We start from the raw sequence: 19248 nt of genomic DNA, 5'->3' as shown, positions 1-19248 counted from the left end.
TTTGTCAGGTAGAATTTCGTATATTATGACTTGGGTCGGTAATGGTTTTGTTTGTAAGTTGCATTAAGATCCTCAGAAAATACCGAACAAGTGTTTCGTCCACCAGGTTGCATTTTACCAAATTTGTCGTTCAACTGGTGTAATGCTAAACCAAGGATTTTATCGTCCATTGGTTTTACTGTACTCTAGTTAAAAAGGCAAACAGTGATCGTCAGTTTAAGCCATGTTGTTGATGGTTTTGATCTATTACTAAATTTGTGATTTTAATCTTTCAAATGTTTAACATCTTCACTTTATGCTTATTTACGCACTTTTGCATTGGATAACTTGGAACATGGGCATTAATTTGGTTGATTTTGGAACCCACACAAGTAACTTGTGATATCCTATGTTTGCTAATGTATGTATGTGATTGCCTCTGACCTACTATTGTGCCATTAGGTAAGATCTAAGTGGACAAAAAAGGCTAGAAAAAACCTACATTGAAGTAGCACATCAAACCAAAAGAGCGTTAAATGTTTTTTGCTAAAATTGTAAATGTTTTTTGACTAAGATACAATCTAGGTTTAATCTAGATATACGAGGGAATCGACAATTCGGGCACATTGGCTGGTACGTTGTTAGGTGGAGGCTTATCTTTTCCGGTTATCGTTGAAAGCTCGTCTGTCTATGTATCATGTGTCCTCAACCTGACAACAGTCGAAATAAAAGTGTTTATAGATCCCGGTAAGTCGGATGTTTACGGAAAAGCTTAACTATGTGTTAATCTAAAATATGAGATCATGTACTTGACCACCCACCATTTGGGGAGTCTGCAAAATGTATTTTGTGTATTTAGATCCAGCTTGTTAATTCTGTTTTAACCTTTGTCGTCTCTTCAGTGCAGCTGGTGACAAGAGATTGGCCACACGGCACCCCAGCTTACATAACACAGAGTAGATTTGAAAGCATAAGTAATTTGGCAATTGTTTAGAAACCAAAGTTTTGTGCACCATCTGCACTGTCCGTCCGCAGCGTAACTATCAACCATTGACGCTTTATGTGCAATTCAGCTGAAGAGTGTGGTGAAGATGTTGACAGCCTGCCGTATAATTTGTTATCTCCTATGTTTCCGGGTGACTACTCCGCTTGTGCTGGGTGTGTTTGGAGATTTCAATTGCAAAGCAGCTCGTCCTTGATGTTTCAATTCTCCACTTATAACATCGAGGATGGATTCGACTTTCTTTACGTAAGTGATTGTCGTTTTGTCATTTTCGTTAAATCCCACTAAAGAACCAAAAACCAGGCATCACCCGATTTTTAAACAAGACAGAATTTTTGTTTAAAGTTAGATCTGCCAATATAAAACGATGAAATTAATTTGACTGAGCATGAATTTAGATGCGAAACAAAAACTGAACCCAAACCAAAAAATACATTTGAGCTTTTATAACAACAACATACATCACACTTGTTCACTGGTTTATACATTGGTCGGTGATTTTATTTTCAGTTCCAGAATGAAGAAGGTAATGTGGAAAGATTGACTGGAAATTATATTGGGGGGTTGAATCATACAGTTACTGCAACAATTCTTACATTAATCTTTGTCAGCGACGTAAGCGGTCAAGCACAGGGATTTAATGCGACAGTCAACATTGAATCAGGTAGAACTCAAATTTCAACAACAGGAAAAATCTTAGTTTGAGCAGTAATTTGTAGGAGGGACAGTTTCTAACAGTTTATATGTTCATAAAATAAACTCCGAGTCTTTTTCAGGAATTAAAACTTATGGATTTACCAGTATGTGGCCATTTAACAATTTTCGACAAGCCGTAATTTTTTTACGTTGTTAAAACTCCCCGGTTTCTTCTAATGGGTAACGAAAATAAATTGGTTAAGAACCACATCTTACATGCAAACTAATAGTTCTTTGTAGGAATGGAACAATCAATGAGTGTGTGCAGGACCAAAGACTTGACCATCGCGTAAGTTTGTCTTTGCTTTTAGGCATGTTTTTGTTTATTTTTGAAATCCTGAACAATAAAGTCACTTAATAGAACTCTCGCCTTAAGCAGGAAACATTTATTACAAGCTACTGCGCGCTCAGTAATTGTCCAGCAGTGGAATCCTCACTGTCTTGCACTCCACAACGTTTTAACGTTGCGCAGCTGACTAAATACTGATAAATAGTCATTTTATTTGGCGATGGCGTGTTTCCAGTATTGTATAGTTGTCCATGTAAACTAATAAAGCCATCATTCGCAGAGTAACAGCTGATGAACAGAACACATTAGATTACGAACACGGTGACACACTTTACATCGCACTGGACAGGCAAACTCCCCTTTCTCAACTTAATGACAACTGCAAGGTCACGGGGTCAGACCCGGTGTTCGTGTTTGACATTGGACAATGCGAAGGCCTCTATCAGGTAAAACTCATTTCTGTTTTCTTCATCGAGCCACTTCCACCCAACATGTCATTTAGTAAAAATACAGGCAGGCATCACCATGTATCGACACATATTCATTTCGTCCACAGTAGTTACGATTAAGCTGCAGACAGTGCACACTGTTTCGACCTATAAGGTCTCATCAGTGCAGCTGGTGAACTGGAGTGCCGTTGAATGGCTACACTAGCCAATGCGGCCGATCTCTCGTCTCCAGCTGCACTGATGAGACCTTATAGGTCGAAACAGTGTGCACTGTCTGCAGCTTATCATTTATTGGCTCTATATGCTTTTACAGTTACGATTAAGTTTTGGTGCTTTTTATTGCTGTCAACTTTCTTGCTACCCTTCTAAAAATATTTTTTATTTATTTATTAACAGAATGAGAACGGAAAGGTGTCGGTGTCCTTCCTTATCTGGAGATTCCTAGCTCCGTCCCCAGCAGTGATCCAACGCGACGTTCAAAACAGGCTCAATGTCACTTGTCTGTTTGACTCGGAACTACTTCTCTCGTCATCCAACGTCCAATCACAAGCCGGGTAAGAAGACATCTACGGCACATGCCAAACATGTCACATGCAAACAAAGCGCACAATATGCAAAACATATACATAATACTTGTCATGTAATGCAATAGCAGATGTAACATGCTGCAAAGCACGTAGAATGCAAACTATAATCATGACACATGTCATTGCATGTGTAAGCACATGCCAAACATGGCACAGAGACTCCAACGGTCTGTTGATTAATTTTTATTCTATTATTAGTGCTAGTCAAACAACTCGGAAAATAAACGGTGAAGTCAAAAACAGTAAATGACGTCTATTGATGTGACTAATTCCTCAGGAACGTGTCCATTTATTTCTCAAACGTAGAAGTTTGTTACAGATCCATTGAAACTTCTGCTGAGAATACAGGAAACTTTGACGTTGCTTTAAATCTCTTTTCCAACCAATACTTCAACGAAAGCTTTCCCGGAGAAGTCACTGTGCCTAACTACATTTTTGCTGAAGTGAAACTTGATGAAATTTCTGCAAGCAACGATGACTTTATTGTCCAGGTAAAAACAAAAGCATTAAGGTAACAGAGGTTGCTAAATGTTAGTTCGTGTTTCATAAAAAATGCACATTACACTTGTTGCATTACACTAAGCATCTTTTAGGTGATATAGAGTTTCTACATTTGATTTATTTACCATTTTGTATACAGCTTGAAGAATGTTGGGCGACACGCGTTGAAAACTCCAGTGGTTTGCCGAACTACCCTGTTGTAGTAAGCGGGTAAGCTTTACATCATTACTTGTGTTTGATTTGCAACGTGTGATCTTTCTCATAATATATTGAACGGCACATTGCATTTGACCTTGCGTAAATGTTTGTAAATATTATTAGATGTGTTGCGCCACCCAGTGGAAGTGAGGTTGCCGGCGCAAAAATGTTGATACGAAATTACGAATCCAACTCTGCAACTTTCAAGCTGAAGAGCTTTGTGTGGACAAACTTTACTGATGCAGAACAGTTCATCTACATCCACTGCGACGTGACCGTCTGTCAAAACTCGACTGGAGAATGCCCTGGACAGGTGAATTGAGTTTGTGTGGTGTGTAAGGCTAATAATAAGTCCGCCGTCGAGCTGCTTGCATCATTGCAAGTAAAGTGGATTATATTCGATTAATTTATTCTCCAATAAGTTTGCTTTAGTTGAAATAAACAGGGAAAAACCATTACATGCCTAAGTTTTTTCTGATTCCATTTAGCTGCTTTGTTTATCCTTAATAGTATATATATATATATACATGAAAAAAAATATTAATATGAAACTGATTTGAAGATGTGTGGTGGGAAAAAAAGACGATCTGTTGACAACAATGGACGCAGCCAACGACTTTCTGCGGGGCCAGTTCGTATCGTGAAAACTACCAAGTATTTGCTTGTGCAAGGTACCAAGACAATAATTAAACTCTTCTTTCCTACATATTAACTTAGTTCTGGACCAAATACTTTAGTTGCTTATGTTCCAACTACTCAAATTGTTGTATTTATCAACTAAAACCTTTGGGGACATGTTTACTTCAGCTATATTAGGCCTCAATTATCAAATAATTCGCATGTTTCTATTTATTTTAATCCTCGATGAGCCTGCAACGCCTGAATGCGTCAACTAACAGTCAGTCCACGGTCGAGCTGCTAGATTTATAGCAACTACGTTATAGCGGAGGGGACGTTAATGTAGTGCAATACGTGGATTTTCACTGGGTTGGAGCAATGCAAATTAAGTTTCTTGCCCAGGGAAACACAGGCTGCCGAGACAGTATTAGAACCCACAAACTATTGAACACAAGTCGGTTTTACTTACAACTCGACCATCTTGGCAAACTTATGCATAGCTTGACTCCTAAAGTCCCTTTTTCGTTTTGCTTTGTGTGTAAGAAACATACTCGACATTGCCTTAACCAGGAATCAAAGTTTAAAGTTACTTCTCGTATTGGCTTTCAATCTCTCGCAAGCTTGGCCCACTTCCAAGTGTATACAAGAGTGGCATTATTTTTAGTCTGTCTGAGGTGTTAATCTCTAGTTCCAGTATCAAATGCTTTCGCACACATATATGTTTATCTAAGTTAAACATTCTTTTTATCGCAGACACTCCAGCAGAGATGAAGTAAATGATGCCGCTTACAACATCTTCCAACTTGTGATGTTTGTTCTTCTGGCTGCTATAATTATCGGAGCCGGTTCCCTCGTATGGGCAAAAATGCCCAAGATCTACAGTAGAATATAAACAAATTGATCTGTGGATGAAATGTCAGAAATGCTCAACATTGAATTGTTTCTCACGACATAAACACGCTTAAAATTTTCTTCGAAACAACAAATTATTCCGCAATTTATTCTAAAATTCGTTGCTTGTTAAATTTGCTAGAGGTTTTAAAACTAGTCATTACAGTACATGTAATATTTACTGCTTTATTGTTGTCCGAAAAATGGCTTGTCAAAGTGTTTTTGTTTGTATGACTGTAGAACAATATAATCGGATGCAATTGATACTGTGTGTGTGTGTTCGTTATATGTCCACCAAAGTTACATTTGCGCTTGACACGTTTGAATTAACCATGGTTAACCATGGAACTGCAGTTCAGAGTAGCATGTGTCTCCTAATTAAATTGTGATAGGAAATATTACGAAGTTTGAAAGATTGTTCTCAACTTTTTTGCCTGTTACACAATTTTACTTTCTTTCAAACGAGCTTTTTTCAAAATAATTGCTGAATTTACACAATTCATGGAAACCATTAAATAAAACTGAAATGAAAGTTTAGAAATTCCAATCACAGGCACAATGAGTTTTATAGTCAAAACATTTAATTATGAGTTAAACTTGCTATTTTTTAATAATTGCTAAATTTGCCCAATGTATGGGAACAACTAACAGAACTGAAAGATTAGAAATGGCAGTCATAGGCGGAATAAAGTTTTATGGTCAAAACATTTACCGGTTAAGTTTTAAAAAAGTTTTTGGATGTAGAGAGGAAATAATCTTAACAAGCTTATTTGTGGTGGATTTGGTTTGCAAGTTGGGATTGTTTCTTTCGATGACTGTATACGATTGATTGTACAACTTAATGCTTCCACCTAGTTTATCGATTGTATCCAACGTTTTATTTAGTTTTAGATACAAACCAACCTTCTGCAAACATCTATAATCAGTTGAATCAATATATTCACAAAACAACAAATAATCATTCTACATGTTATATTTTATTCACAAACAAATAATCATTTGACATGCTATTTTGCAGGTTTGGATTTTTATTGTCTGATCCATTTTACATTCTAATTAATTAAATGTTAAATGGTCAATCGAGAATACTTTCGGTCAAAATAATGTAATACGGTAAGGTACGTACAACAACTTCGCTTTGTTTGGAAGGACACAATGTAACTAAATATTTGCCAGGTACGACTGGTGCGCATGGTGCTGCAGTTTTGAGCCCATTTGTATAATTGTTTGGTTCGACCGTTTAATCTTTTAATAGGTGCAAAAACTTATTGCAGAACTTTCCTTTTTCCTTGGTGCTGCATGGTTTAATTACGTCGATACAAACATTAATTGTTATGAGGTTGGTTTTGTTCTGGTTTCAACTGATCGTACGGGTTTCGACCATCATCGCCATCTGTTTGAGCTGGTTCTTCTGCTGGGGGTGCAGCAGGATCAAAAATGTCAAATGCAAATAGGCCTAAAAAATATCTACTTATTGGCAAACAAAAGTTGAACAAAAAGTAGATATGCGGGCATTCGTCAAGTTATATTTCCTACCTTGGTTTGGAAGTGGTCGGTTTACGTTGTGTGGAGGTTCCACGATATTTTCTACATATATCTAGACAAGAAAATTTGATCTGAAATTTTCAATGTGTCTTAAGTTTGCATTTCTAAACAACTTTTGAATAACTCCAACAGTTTGTGCATTAACTGAAGACCAACATGACTTGAAATATGGAACACTTGTTTCAGCAATACGGAATAAATTACACCTAAAAATCGTTTCACTAAAATAGAATTATGTTTGTAGCCAAGGGTTGTACTACTTGGTGACTGTACCTCTTCAGACGAGCTGGACGATGATCGCCTGAAACGCGGAAGCTAAAAAGAAAAGAATAAAAAATTACGAATATCAAAAAAACTGGTTGCACTCTCAGACATTGTTCCTCCAGGGGTCTGAACGCCATCGCGTGTTTTTGTCGTAACAAACACGATTTAGATTTTAGATTTAGATTGATAGTTTCCATATTGGTTTTTAATTAAACTTTTAAAAAAAATTTGCAGATAAAAGGTTGAAAATTCGAACTGGCAAAATCATGATGGTCAAAAAGTGGTCAGGCATACTTACTGCTTTAGAAGTAATTTTTTTACTTACCGGCATGTCAAATTCGAACTCATAAACGTCCTCCTGAACAATACAAAACGCAATCTTTGGGCTTTTATTACAAAGGTCGGGAGGAGATATAAACCCTAAATGTTTTTCTTTTGCTTCTTACTTGGATGGTTTCTTTATAAGTTTCAGTGACGTTCTTCTACATAGATACGTTTAGAACGTTTTGGCTATCAACACATAATTACTTTGCATTTTGAGCTAAGTTGCAAAGTGTTTATGTTTAGGGTTGGTGCTGGGGAGAGCTATTGAGAATCAAAACTTAACAATCAAAGCAAATTAGCTAAGATAAACATACATTCCTACTGGATTCTGAAGCGTTCATGCAAACCTTCGATCACGAAAAATCTCACATACAAATCATAGTACGCCAGGCACAATGAGGCATTATATCGAGTTAAGTCGGTCTCCCAAGCATTCCCATCCGACAAGGCAAAGACAAACAAATCTAGCCTGTTGTGGGATTTGAACCCACGTCAGGAATCTTTCCGGGCATTTCCCTCTAACACAGGACACATTTTGCTGTGCTTGCTTTATCTCGAAACAAACTTGTTCTTTACATTATGAACTCTGTTCTTGGTTTTTGTTCATTGATTCTTAGATGACTTTATTCTGTATCGGATCATGTAACGCCAAACGTTGTTGTTGATTATGTCATATTCATAGTCAAAAATAAATTTTACATCAGGCCGCTTTGGTTCGACTTATGTTTTTGGTATGACTGATTATAGATTTCACAAATTTAATATTTAGTTTTTTTTTCTGCGAAATCGGTGTGATAGATATGTAAAAATAATACAAATTAACTTTTTTCTCACAGAGATCTAAGCATGAATTGAGTTTACACCAAAAATATCAACTTTAAGACGTTTTATGGATTCTTTTTCATTTTTACCGAAGCATATTGGCGGTAAAGAATATTGCCAGCATTTATATAAAATTATCCGAAGCATTAATAATGGACAGCATAAATAAGGAAATATTACGTTATTTGTTGCGTTATTTACAATACGAATTTTATCAGAAATTCAACTAAAGTCAACTAAACTAAAATGTAATTTGTAACAGTTTAGACTACCATTAATGAATCGAAAAACAAGGATTAGGGAAAAAAGTATAGTGAGGATTAAATTTTCGGATATTTAAATGTAACTGTAAAATAGCAAACTAATTTTATTCTTCGGGTCGGCACAACTTGGAAAATGAAGGGGATAAAGTTATGAAGGGGACACGCACCATAAATGTTGGGAAGCGCTGTATTAGAGCCTTTTTGCCTATTTATTATTATTTCTGTACACGGGTGGCTGACTTGATGACCTATATGGTCCCTTCGCCATCCACCAGTTGCTTGCCTATTATATTTTATTTGCATGCAACAACCGCGTACGCAACTGAAAATAAAATGATGATGATGTAGTATTTTTTTAGACTGCACGCCGTTGCTTTTATTTCATGACTTTAGCGTGGTTAATAGTTGAGGATGTTGCAAGTAATGCGGATAAAAAGAAAGGCAATATCGTCTTTGGACTTGAAATTATCTCTCAACAGACTTGCGTTTTTACCGCACAACGTAAATTTTTACTCACTTTCTCTCTCGAGTCCAACTCTATCTCTTGAAAGGAACAAAACATGGAGTTCACGAAATTATTACAACTTTTTGTCTTTTGTTGGTTTGTAACAGCCAGCAAATATATAACTGGTGACCAAATACACAACAAACATTAACCGGTGGTTATCAACCCCAAGCATACTTTTTTTGTAAAATTTGTCTTTGAAATTGACATTATCTATCAACAGTGTTGCATGTTTTAAAACAACAAATAATTTTTACTTACCCTCCTACGTGCCGACTCCGTCTCCTGAAATCAACACATCACAGTGTTAGGACATTCATTACAACATTTTATCTCTGGGAGTTTATATAGTATTTAAAAGCTATATTTTACCAGTTAGCTTGGTTGAATATGATACATTTAAAATACAAAAACCACGCAGTTTCAGCCAACTATTTTTCGTCGAATATTTTTCTCAATATTAGGTTTTCTGGATTGATTTAGTGGTTCACCACAAAATTAGTTTTACAGAGATATTATAAAAACGCGCAGTTTCGTATTTTGTTGGTTAATTATATTTGGATCATATAAATTATGTTCGATTTTACACCTTATTTGTTATCCATTTTACTCACGCTAAAAAGCGTAATTTACTTGTTCGTAAATGTAGTAATACTAAATGAAACTCCGTCCAATTACGAAATTGCTGCTTTTGAGATGTAAAAGCGACTGTCACAAGTAACGACAGGTAACACACCCGACAATATAATCGTTATTTCCGAATGTTATTTCCGAATATAATACAGGTATTTCCGAATGTTAGCAAATGAAGTTTATGTTCTCACCCGCATATGAAACTCGTTCAGTGTTGATGCAGAGGACCATTCCTAAGATTTAAAAGTTAGCAATAAAAACAACATAGCTTAGTTAAACATATATTCATACTGGAATTCTGTAGCGGTCATGCAGACCAGCGATCACGGCACACTCATGTACAAACCAAAGTACGCCAGGCCCAATAAGGCGTTATACCAAGTTAAGCCGGTCTCCTACGCATTGTTAATATTTGCAAACTAGTTCTAGTATGTAAGGACCTAAACCATAAACCTTCTATCCACTCTACTCACGTCATTATCATCAATTTCTGGTGTAGGGATTATAGTAAGTGGTGGGGGATGCCCTGGTTCCTTCTTCAAACTTATTCTTATCGCTTTTTTCTCAACTAAATTAAACAAAAACAGGTCTTTGCCATATTTGTCAAAAAGAAAAACACATTTTAACATAAAAAAAGCTTTTTGTACAAAAAGGAATTTGCAGGAAAAACACATAAACATGATACTAATATATTTGTTAAGTTACGAATTAATTCTTTGTCTAACGTCTTAAGCAGCGGTTCCCAAACTCTTCTAAAAATTTTGCCTGGTGGACCCTTTGCAATTATTTTGATATTTCGCGGCCCTATAAAAAATCAAAGAATGGTATAGAAAAAAAGCAAAACCATTGTTTCTTCTAGTACACTAGTACAGTCACGATTCTTTTGAATGTAATAACTTTCTAACTTAGTGGTTTTCAAAGGTTTTCATTGTTGTTGTTGTTTGCAAAACGGTCACTTTGCCATTATATCGAGGACACGCGCGGACCTTAAGCCTGAAGGTGTATTTTAGCAATACGAAAGTTGATTTACAGAATTTTAGCTTATTAGGTATGCAAAATTACACATAACAACGATCCAAAGACGGTTGGTGATTTCACAGACAAAACAGAAAACATTACGATATTGCGCAAACAATGATAGTTGCCATGCAATAAAGGCTATCTATTGTATAGTAATGGAGACAGTGGATCTTTAATTGTACTTTGATTTAAACCTATTCAATGACACAAATTGACGCCAAATGAGATTATAGAGGCACGTCAACCTTTTCGCGGACCCCGCAAAATTGCTTCACGGACCCCTGAAGGTCCGCGCACCCGAGTTTGGGAAGCGCTGGTCTAAAGTCTGCCAGCAATTCATGACCAAGTTGTTTTGGTAAGTGTTGTTTTGTTTGCTTGTGTATCTTTGTCAATAATTAGCCAATAACCATCGTCTTGTATTGTTAAACCTTTTGTTGTGACAATATGCCTGATTTGAAGTGTACTTTGTTACCTGCAGTATGACGTAGCTCGCCAACAAATAACTATTTTAAAGTCCTCGTCCAAAAGCTACGGTGATATTGTTTAGACCGGCATTTTTCTATTGTGTTTATGCCCTGATATTTCCTTTGAAAACCGTCCGCCAGTTTATCCATCTGGTTTCCGTTGAAGAAACTACATCTTGCTAATTGAAGCCAGCAAGGGATTTGTTACAAGTAAACTGTTGGAACCTTGTGTGGAGTGTTAGTGGGAAGAAGCCTATAGTTGAGATCTGACATGCGCGTTTTTCAATCTAATTTGAAGCACCAGAGTGGACGTCTAACCGTATCTACGCAAAAGAGAATAATCGTATCTACTGACAACGGTTCATGTAAGCTGGTAAAAAATATTGCCAATTTCGTCCAGCAAACGGGACATAAAAAAATCTCACATCATTCAAAATCTCTAATTTTCAGAGATCTCACATACGAATTCTTGCAAAAAAACATAATATACATTACTGGTACTTGCGTTACAACTGGCATTACTGAGCTAATTTTTGGGACAACGGAAAAATCTCACTGATCGATGAAAGACTTACCATTGTGGCAAAACTCGTGTTTTTCCTGATGTTTTCTTGTTTCTGTCACGTTTCTCGAAAAACATGAACCCATAGTATGCAAAGCAGCCAATGATACTTTTTTTCACTAAAGCAAGGTACCAATTGCAAAATATATAGCACTGAAACGAAACAGACGCTCGTCACAAAACAAACTTCACCCAACCAACTAACTTCTCAAGTTTAAAGAGCTCTTCTGGCAAATGTGATTTTATCTCCGGGGTTGTCGCAAACATGACAATGGAAGCGCTTGAGGGAAAAGCTTTATCAACATTTGCCAACCCACCAAGATTCTGGCGGCGATATGTTGACGACATTTTTTGTGTCATTGCTAAGAACAAGGTTGAGGCATTTTTACAGCATCTCAACGAGGCGCAACCAGGCATTCAGTTTACCATGGAACTCCAATCGGTAAACTGTCTTCCATTTTTAGACGTTCAAGTCACAAGAACCGATGACGGCGTCTTGTACTCGAGAGTGTACCACAAGCCAACGAGTACCGGCAGGTATCTCAATTTTCGATCGCATCACCCCACATACCAGAAAAGAGGGGTGGTTCGTTCCCTAAAAGATCAGGCACGACGCTTGTGCACTCATCGCGACGACTGCGAGGCGGAACTGGCCAAGGTTCGCAAAGCCTTGAAATACAACGGTTACCCCAACTGGATTCTCCGTGATGGACGGGCAACGTTTCCCAAACAGGTGACCCATCCAAAAACAGAGGGTTTTGTGACACTTCCGTACATACCGAAATTGACGGATATTCTACGGCGTATGTTGCGTGACTTCGGCGTAGCGGTTGGCGTTCAACCTGCCAATACTCTCCGCAAGCTACTGAGTCACCCGAAAGATCCAATCGACACCCTTGAACAACGTGGTGTTGTATACTCTATTCCCTGCGCCGAGTGTCCGTTAGTATATATCGGGGAGACTGGAAGGTCACTCAACACCCGCCGAAAAGAGCATCAGCGGGATGTTGCCAACAGCGACGCAAAGAAGTCGGCCCTGTCCAATCACGCGGTATCACAAGGCCACCGTATGGATTTTAATGCGGCTTCTGTTGTGGCCCGGGAGCCTGACTACAGGAAAAGACTATTTCTTGAGTCATGGAATATTCACCAACGGGTCAAAACAATGAACATCAAAACAGACGTGATGCTTCCAGCGTGCTACAGGCACCTGATTAGAGGGTCAATCATTTGTTATCGCGCGGTGTTTTCGTTGCGTTGTTACGTGCTTGCGTTCTATTCTTTTTTTCCTTTTTTCCTTTGTTTATCGTGCACTGTACTAGTCGCATTCAGTGTTATTTACCCTGATGAAGACGACCTGTATAGGACGTCGAAACGTCGGAATAAAATCACATTTGCCAGAAGAGCTCTTTAAACTTGATACTATGCCTCGCAGCAATAGCTTATACAACTAACTTCTCTTTGCTAATCATTTGGCAGTACAAAGACAATGGTTAAGATCAGTTATCAACGCCTTCTTTCCTGTTTACTGTTTGCTATCTCTTTATTACGTCACGATTGTTGCGTGGGTTATGCGATTGCAGCGATTGACGTTCATGGAACTCAAAACAATGAGACTTAGATACTGGCATGAATGCATAAACAAATAAGCCACTAGATTATGCCCCACCAGTGGTTTTCTACCACATGTCAAAAGATACTCATAAACAGATAGTGTTTCAAAACAAAAAACGAAAAATACAGAGATCATTATAACCTGGTTTGTGCGAAAATCCAATATAACCTCGCTCAACACAGGCTACCACGCTAAAATATTTAACAATGTTTTTTTTTCTGACTCATGATATCAGCTAATTCAAAGGACACAGTTTTGACCCCATCTGATTATATTGTACAGTATATAACAGTTAAACAGATACACAACAATACTTTGACAAAGTAATTTCATGTCAGCTATGAATGATGCATGTAATAAGTGAAATGATGCATAATATTTATTTGATAACTAAATTAACAAACAGCTTTATGAAAAACAGCTTTAATTTGTTATTTGTTTTTATCTTCAGAAAGAAACAGTTTTACATGCATACAAACAATGCCATGCTAAGAATAATAAAAAAATCATCTACTGGCGATTTTGTCTCGCATTGCGATCCCGGGTCAGTTTGCCCCATACGATGTAACCAGCTCCAATAACAATCACAGCCAGAAGAACAAACATCACAAGTTGGTAGCTGTTGCCGGCTCCTTCCATCGCTTCATTTCTTTCTCCTGTTGTATAAGAGACAAAAAGTCATAATTAACAAATATAGCAAAAAATATGGGAAGAACTGTACTGATTGATTAGCGGATACAAAAAAAAAGAAAACAAGTGATGGGATTCGAACTCATGAAATATATTTTGTGACAAACATTTATTTTATTTGCCTTTTATATGTGTCCTTTAATGCTAGTTACAGTCTTATTTTTAAAACAACTTATGAAAATCGAATAAAAGGTGCGGTTGGTAATGTTAGCAGTCAAATTAATCACATATACATCCAACTAATCAATCACCAAGACACAGTATATTAAACCGAGAAAATGTTTCGAAAACTTATGTCATTATGCCCCAAGAGGTGCGACTTGCTTGCTAGAACTACAAATTCGTTTAGCAAAAGCACGTGTATCAGCAATATTATCTAGAAAAGAGATTAAATTTTTCTCATTGTCTTACCAAGTTGGAAAGCGGTATCTTGAACAATGTGTACTGGCCCTGCAGAAAGCAGTTGATTGCGGCGATTGTTTTCAACAGATCGCCGTTTCTTACCAGAACAAGACTGCAAAAAGAATCATACAAATATTGATATTTCATTGTACACCAGTTTCATTGAAGGCGTCATACAGAATTAAGCCCATCCCGGCACACATATATTTACATCATAGTTCTCCAGGCCGATTAAGGGCCGGTATCCCTAGCGATTTCAAGATAGGACAGCGTAGCCTGTGGCGGAATATTTACCGTTGCTCGCACTCCAACCAAATAAAAGGGTTAAAATTACTTTCAAATTTGTATGTAAGCTACACACAGTAAACCTCGTATTTTTATTGTGGTTCGGATTCCAAATAGGATGGGGGTCGAATTCCTATCAAGGTTATGTTATGATTCAGGCGCGCCGGACCATTCAGCCTTTTTGCTGATTAGCCACATAAAATCAACTGGTGACAGGAAATAAACCGTATTGGCAAACGAACCTAGAAAACTTTGGTATGGAAGCAACAGAATATAAAGCCATTCCACACTAATAATTTTAATGCTACAACTGGACACAAACGCCAAATAAATTCTTAAGTTATTTAGAGACATACTATCTCGATTGTTTTAGAGCAATACTCAGGAATTTTGTTCTGAAAAAAAAACATATCATTTTCCTTGACCTTTTTTTTTCGACCAACACTATTTTGCTAAACTTTATTCTCTGTTGCAAGTACAAACTCTACTTTAATCAAGTCACCTGTCCAGGGCATTGTCCAGTTGAATTATGACAGACGGTCACGTCGCAGTGGATGTAAATAAATTGTTCTGCGTCGGTAAAGTTTGTCCACACAAAGCTCATCAGCTTGAAAGTTGCAAAGTTGGATTCGTAATTTCGTATCAACGCCTTCGCGTCGGCAGCCTCTCCTCCACTGGGTGGCGCAACGCATCTAATAGTTTCGATGCTGGGTTAATCATAGTGAAATACAGATACAAAATTAATCACTAAACAAATAAACTCGCTACTAAGAAAAACATGTGTTGAGGTAATTCAAGTATATCTTACCCGCTTTGTACAATTTGGTAACTCGGCAAACTATCGGAGTTTTCATTGCGTGTCGCCCAACAGCCTTCCAGCTGTGCAAAAAGGTATTCCACTTTCAAGTATAAATTGCAAACTAGACCAAAGATGCCAGAATAATGTATATTAAATCAAAGAATGCAATGTTTTCTTGCACAAAAAGCAGTTTTTTTTTCAATTCACCTGGACAATAAAGTAATCATCGGCTGCAGAGATCTCATCAAGTTTAAGTTTAGCAAAAATGTAGGTGGGTACAGTTACTTCTCTGGGCAAGCTCTCGTTGAAGCATTCGTTGAAAATTTCAAAAATTTCGTCAAATCTAAAACATATAAAAGTTTAACAAACAGCTCACTGTTTTTAACTCCTTAGGTGCTCGCGGGGTTTTTAAAAGCAAAATAACAAAGTTCATTAAAACCATGTCTTTAGAAACGTACAGAATCAATTCTGTCCTTTTTTGTATCATCATGTTGTGCTTTGATTGTATCAGAAATTGTATCTACAAAAGAAAGCAATACAAACCCCCTCTCCACAACATTTTGGCATTATCTGAGAAGTACTAAGCCACCCCGTAACGATTTTGCCACCTAATATGGCAAAGTGCACATAACAACCGAAATTACCGAAAAATAGAAGGACAGACAAACTGTGATCCGTGTCATACATAGTGTGGCAGGTGCTGTTGGGTGCATGCTTTGTGACATGTTGCAGATGTGATATAGTTTTACCGTATTTCATGTCGTGGGGGGCAGGTGTATTGTGCCAAGGGTAGATTTATGTGTTCTGTGTCGTGTGTAATGTGTCCACAGCCGTATGCCATTCGTGGAGTGGTTGGATGTTTTTGTCATGTGCAACATCCTGTTTTACTTTTGTCAATTTGTTTCCAAGTGTTGTCAACAAAAGACCACGTGTTACGTTTTATGACACCTACTGTGTGTCTTGTACATGTTGTCTTGTGCCGAATGCCACTCTATAGCTGTTATATAATGGTTTGTTTTTCTTTTCCTTACCCGATTTGTGTACTAATTTGGGATGACGAGATAAGAAGGTTCGCGTCAAATAAACAAGTCACATTGAGCTTGTTTTGAACGTCACGCTGGATCACTGCAGGGGATGGAGCTAGGTATCTCCAGATCAGGAAAGACACCGACACCGTACCGTTTGCATTCTGTATAAGAGCACGAAAATTACATATTTCAAAGCTGGCAGCTTTTTATTATGCAGCAATAAAAGCTTATTACACTTTATTATTACCCCCAAACGGATAATGTTGTCTTAAAAAATAATAAGGACATATAGTCTATGAGTTCAGAACAAAATCCAATTTTACCTTAAAAACACCTTTGCATTGGCCAATGTCAAACGTAAACACTGGGTTTGACCCCGTGACCTTGCAGCTGTCATTGAGTTGAGAAAGGGAGGTATCCCTGTCCAATGCGATGTAAAGAGTGTCGTCGAGTTCGTAATCTAATCTGTTCTGTTGATAAGCTGTTACTCTGCGAATATTGGATTGTTAAGTTTATGTACATTTTATAAGTCTAGACGGGTGACACTAAAACGCTGAATGGGCGGGACGTCGTGAAAACTGCTGAATATCGGGTTAAATTGCTGACGGTTAGAGCTATTAAGGTTGGGATAAGGTTTTGTAATAGAAAATCATTAAAAATAATTCCGCCGGATACATTCCGCAACCGAGTTAAACATCTTGCGCCTGAGACGTCAGGCAATCTCCCGCCATAGCATTTTTGCCGAATGTCAGGAAATAGCTGAATAAGTTTTAGGCAGGGACATTGTTTTGATTCATATACTATTATAAAACCTCAACCCAACCCTAATAGCACTAACCGTCAGCAATTTACCCGATATTTAGCGGTTGCCCACTCGTCCCGCCCATCCCGCCCATCCCGCCCATTCAGCGTTTTAATGTCACCCGTCTAGACAACCAGTTATTTTTTTCATTTTCCAAACATCTATACTATGTTGCAGTTTTTCTAGCGGCATCCCATTAGAAGACCCATTGCTGATAAGTAAAAGATGTCTCAATCAATAAAAAACAAGCAATTGCAGGCTGATGACAAAACAGGCAGCACAACAAAATGCTTGAAGTACTACAATTTTTTCAACAATCTTCTGAATATTACTTTCAACAATTATCAATAAATTTCACAAAATAATTAAAAAGAAAATAGTAACCTACCTGATGATCAAGTTTTCAGTCCTACATTCAACTGATGATTGTGTTTCTACTGTATATATATAAAAAACAATTTGTGAACGAAATATAGAAGTTCGAGCACTATTCTGCCTTTTGTGGATTAAAATTTACTTCAACACATCAAATTTAATTTGTTAATTCAAGTTTTTGAAACATATATTGAAAATTTATTTTCAGACCACCCTTAACCTATAACGCATGCTGGCTGAGTTCAAGTGTATTTTAATCATTTGCATGTTTACATTTTGCGCCTAAAAAGAGATTTGTCTCACCTACTGTCGCCCTAAATCCAGTACTCGACCTATGACTATAGCTGCTCACAAACAAGATAGTGAGACTTGTTGCTGTCACCGTGTAATCAAATGACCCAAGCCGCCCCGAAAATTTGTCCACAATACCCGCTTCGTTTTTGAACTAAAAACAATAAAAATGTTAATACAATAAAAATGTTAATATCGCTTCGTTTTTGAACTCAACACAATAAAAATGTTAATTTTTAGCCGCAGAGGGTCGCACTTGTTGCCCCAAAAGGCCGCATACTTCCTTAAAGCCGCAAGTTTCTCATAATCAAATTAGGTGCTTGAAAATCTGGATTTTTGATACTTTAAAGGTATTTCTTGCTTTTCTTAATATTGGAAGGGAACTCACTGAAATCCGCACTGGAATAAATAATAAACATTCTAAAAATCCTGTTTACCAAAATAAAATAAAACATCTATTAATTCAGTGCGTATGTCAGAATATCTTATAGAGATGAAAAGCCGTTTCCACTCTTCCACATTATATGCGTCAACAATATTATCCTTTCAAAAAATGGGAGAAAAAACACATTTTCTTTGCACTATCCTCATTTTACACGCAAAAAATTCTCATTTTGGGATTCCCTCTCCTGGATTTTTAGGATATGTTATACGTTGAGACACTTACGTATAAAGAGTCGCAGCAGTTCGCAATGTAAAATTTGGAAAAATGGAACACCAAAGTTCTGCTGCTATTCATTTGAAATCTCCAAATACAACCAGCGTAGTTGGGGTAGTTTCTGGGATACAATGGGGAGAGTAAGTTGTAAGGTATATCAGCAACATCTTCCTCGCACGAAGTAACTAAAAAACACAAAAAGATTAGCTTGAGACAGTGCAGCTAGTAAAAATAGTCCTAAGCAGTTATTTTGGTCATCGTGTCGTCAATTTTCTTTGACTTATGTCTGGTTGCCGATCCGATAAGCAATGGAAAATCACCACTGTTTGAAAAGTGCTCATAAACTACGCTTTTATTGTACATTAAAACTGTGTCGGCAAAATACACTTTTATTCAATTATTCGTTATATTTGAGCGCAAAAAATAGATTTGACACCATTTTATTTGTTCCTACCGAACCGAAAACATGTTTCATCTGCATGGTTTAAGTGTAATGTGCGCGTACACACATTGTTATTTTCTTTCTTTATTGCACAACATTTCTTTGTCTTATTTAAGCACTTTTAATAGTTATAGTTTGTTGCATTAATCACACAGTTGTGTTTCCTATGATTTTCCTCACTATTTGTTTATATGTAACTTGTTTATATGTTGTTAATATTAATCACGTAAACTTTTTCTATTATCAAC

At 37.1% G+C, this 19248-nt stretch overlaps 1 protein-coding gene, 2 long non-coding RNA genes and 1 pseudogene across 3 annotated transcripts; 2 read left to right on the top strand and 2 right to left on the bottom strand.

Annotated features, from left to right (window-relative positions):
- The window catches only part of LOC145219272 (scavenger receptor cysteine-rich domain-containing protein DMBT1-like), a 10497-nt pseudogene extending 5022 nt beyond the window's left edge, over positions 1-5475 (top strand).
- Positions 5476-11878: 6403 nt separating this feature from the next.
- On the top strand, positions 11879-13110 carry LOC145219271 (uncharacterized). The gene is made up of 2 exons (XM_080086655.1): positions 11879-12664; positions 13093-13110. The coding sequence occupies exons 1-2, from the start codon at positions 11879-11881 to the stop codon at positions 13108-13110; spliced, it is 804 nt and encodes a 267-aa protein (XP_079942781.1).
- Positions 13111-15236: 2126 nt separating this feature from the next.
- On the bottom strand, positions 15237-15738 carry LOC145220001 (uncharacterized). Its single transcript, XR_013857938.1, has 3 exons — positions 15612-15738; positions 15414-15484; positions 15237-15297 (listed from the first exon to the last, which is right to left on the bottom strand). It is a non-coding gene; the product is annotated as an uncharacterized LOC145220001 (long non-coding RNA).
- A 703-nt stretch (positions 15739-16441) lies between these two features.
- On the bottom strand, positions 16442-17673 carry LOC145220662 (uncharacterized). The gene is made up of 3 exons (XR_013858250.1): positions 17623-17673; positions 16756-16921; positions 16442-16593 (listed from the first exon to the last, which is right to left on the bottom strand). It is a non-coding gene; the product is annotated as an uncharacterized LOC145220662 (long non-coding RNA).
- Positions 17674-19248: the final 1575 nt, after the last annotated feature.

This window comes from Phallusia mammillata, chromosome 3, assembly GCF_965637545.1.
Source record: "Phallusia mammillata chromosome 3, kaPhaMamm4.hap1.1, whole genome shotgun sequence".
Classification (NCBI taxonomy): domain Eukaryota; kingdom Metazoa; phylum Chordata; class Ascidiacea; order Phlebobranchia; family Ascidiidae; genus Phallusia; species Phallusia mammillata.
Note: the sequence above shows the minus strand (reverse complement) of the source record. Positions and strands in the feature narration are given on the sequence as shown.

Excerpts from the sequence above, each read along its gene's own strand:
- LOC145219271 (XM_080086655.1), top strand. The coding sequence starts at position 11,879 with ATGACAATGGAAGCGCTTGAGGGAAAAGCTTTATCAACATTTGCCAAC.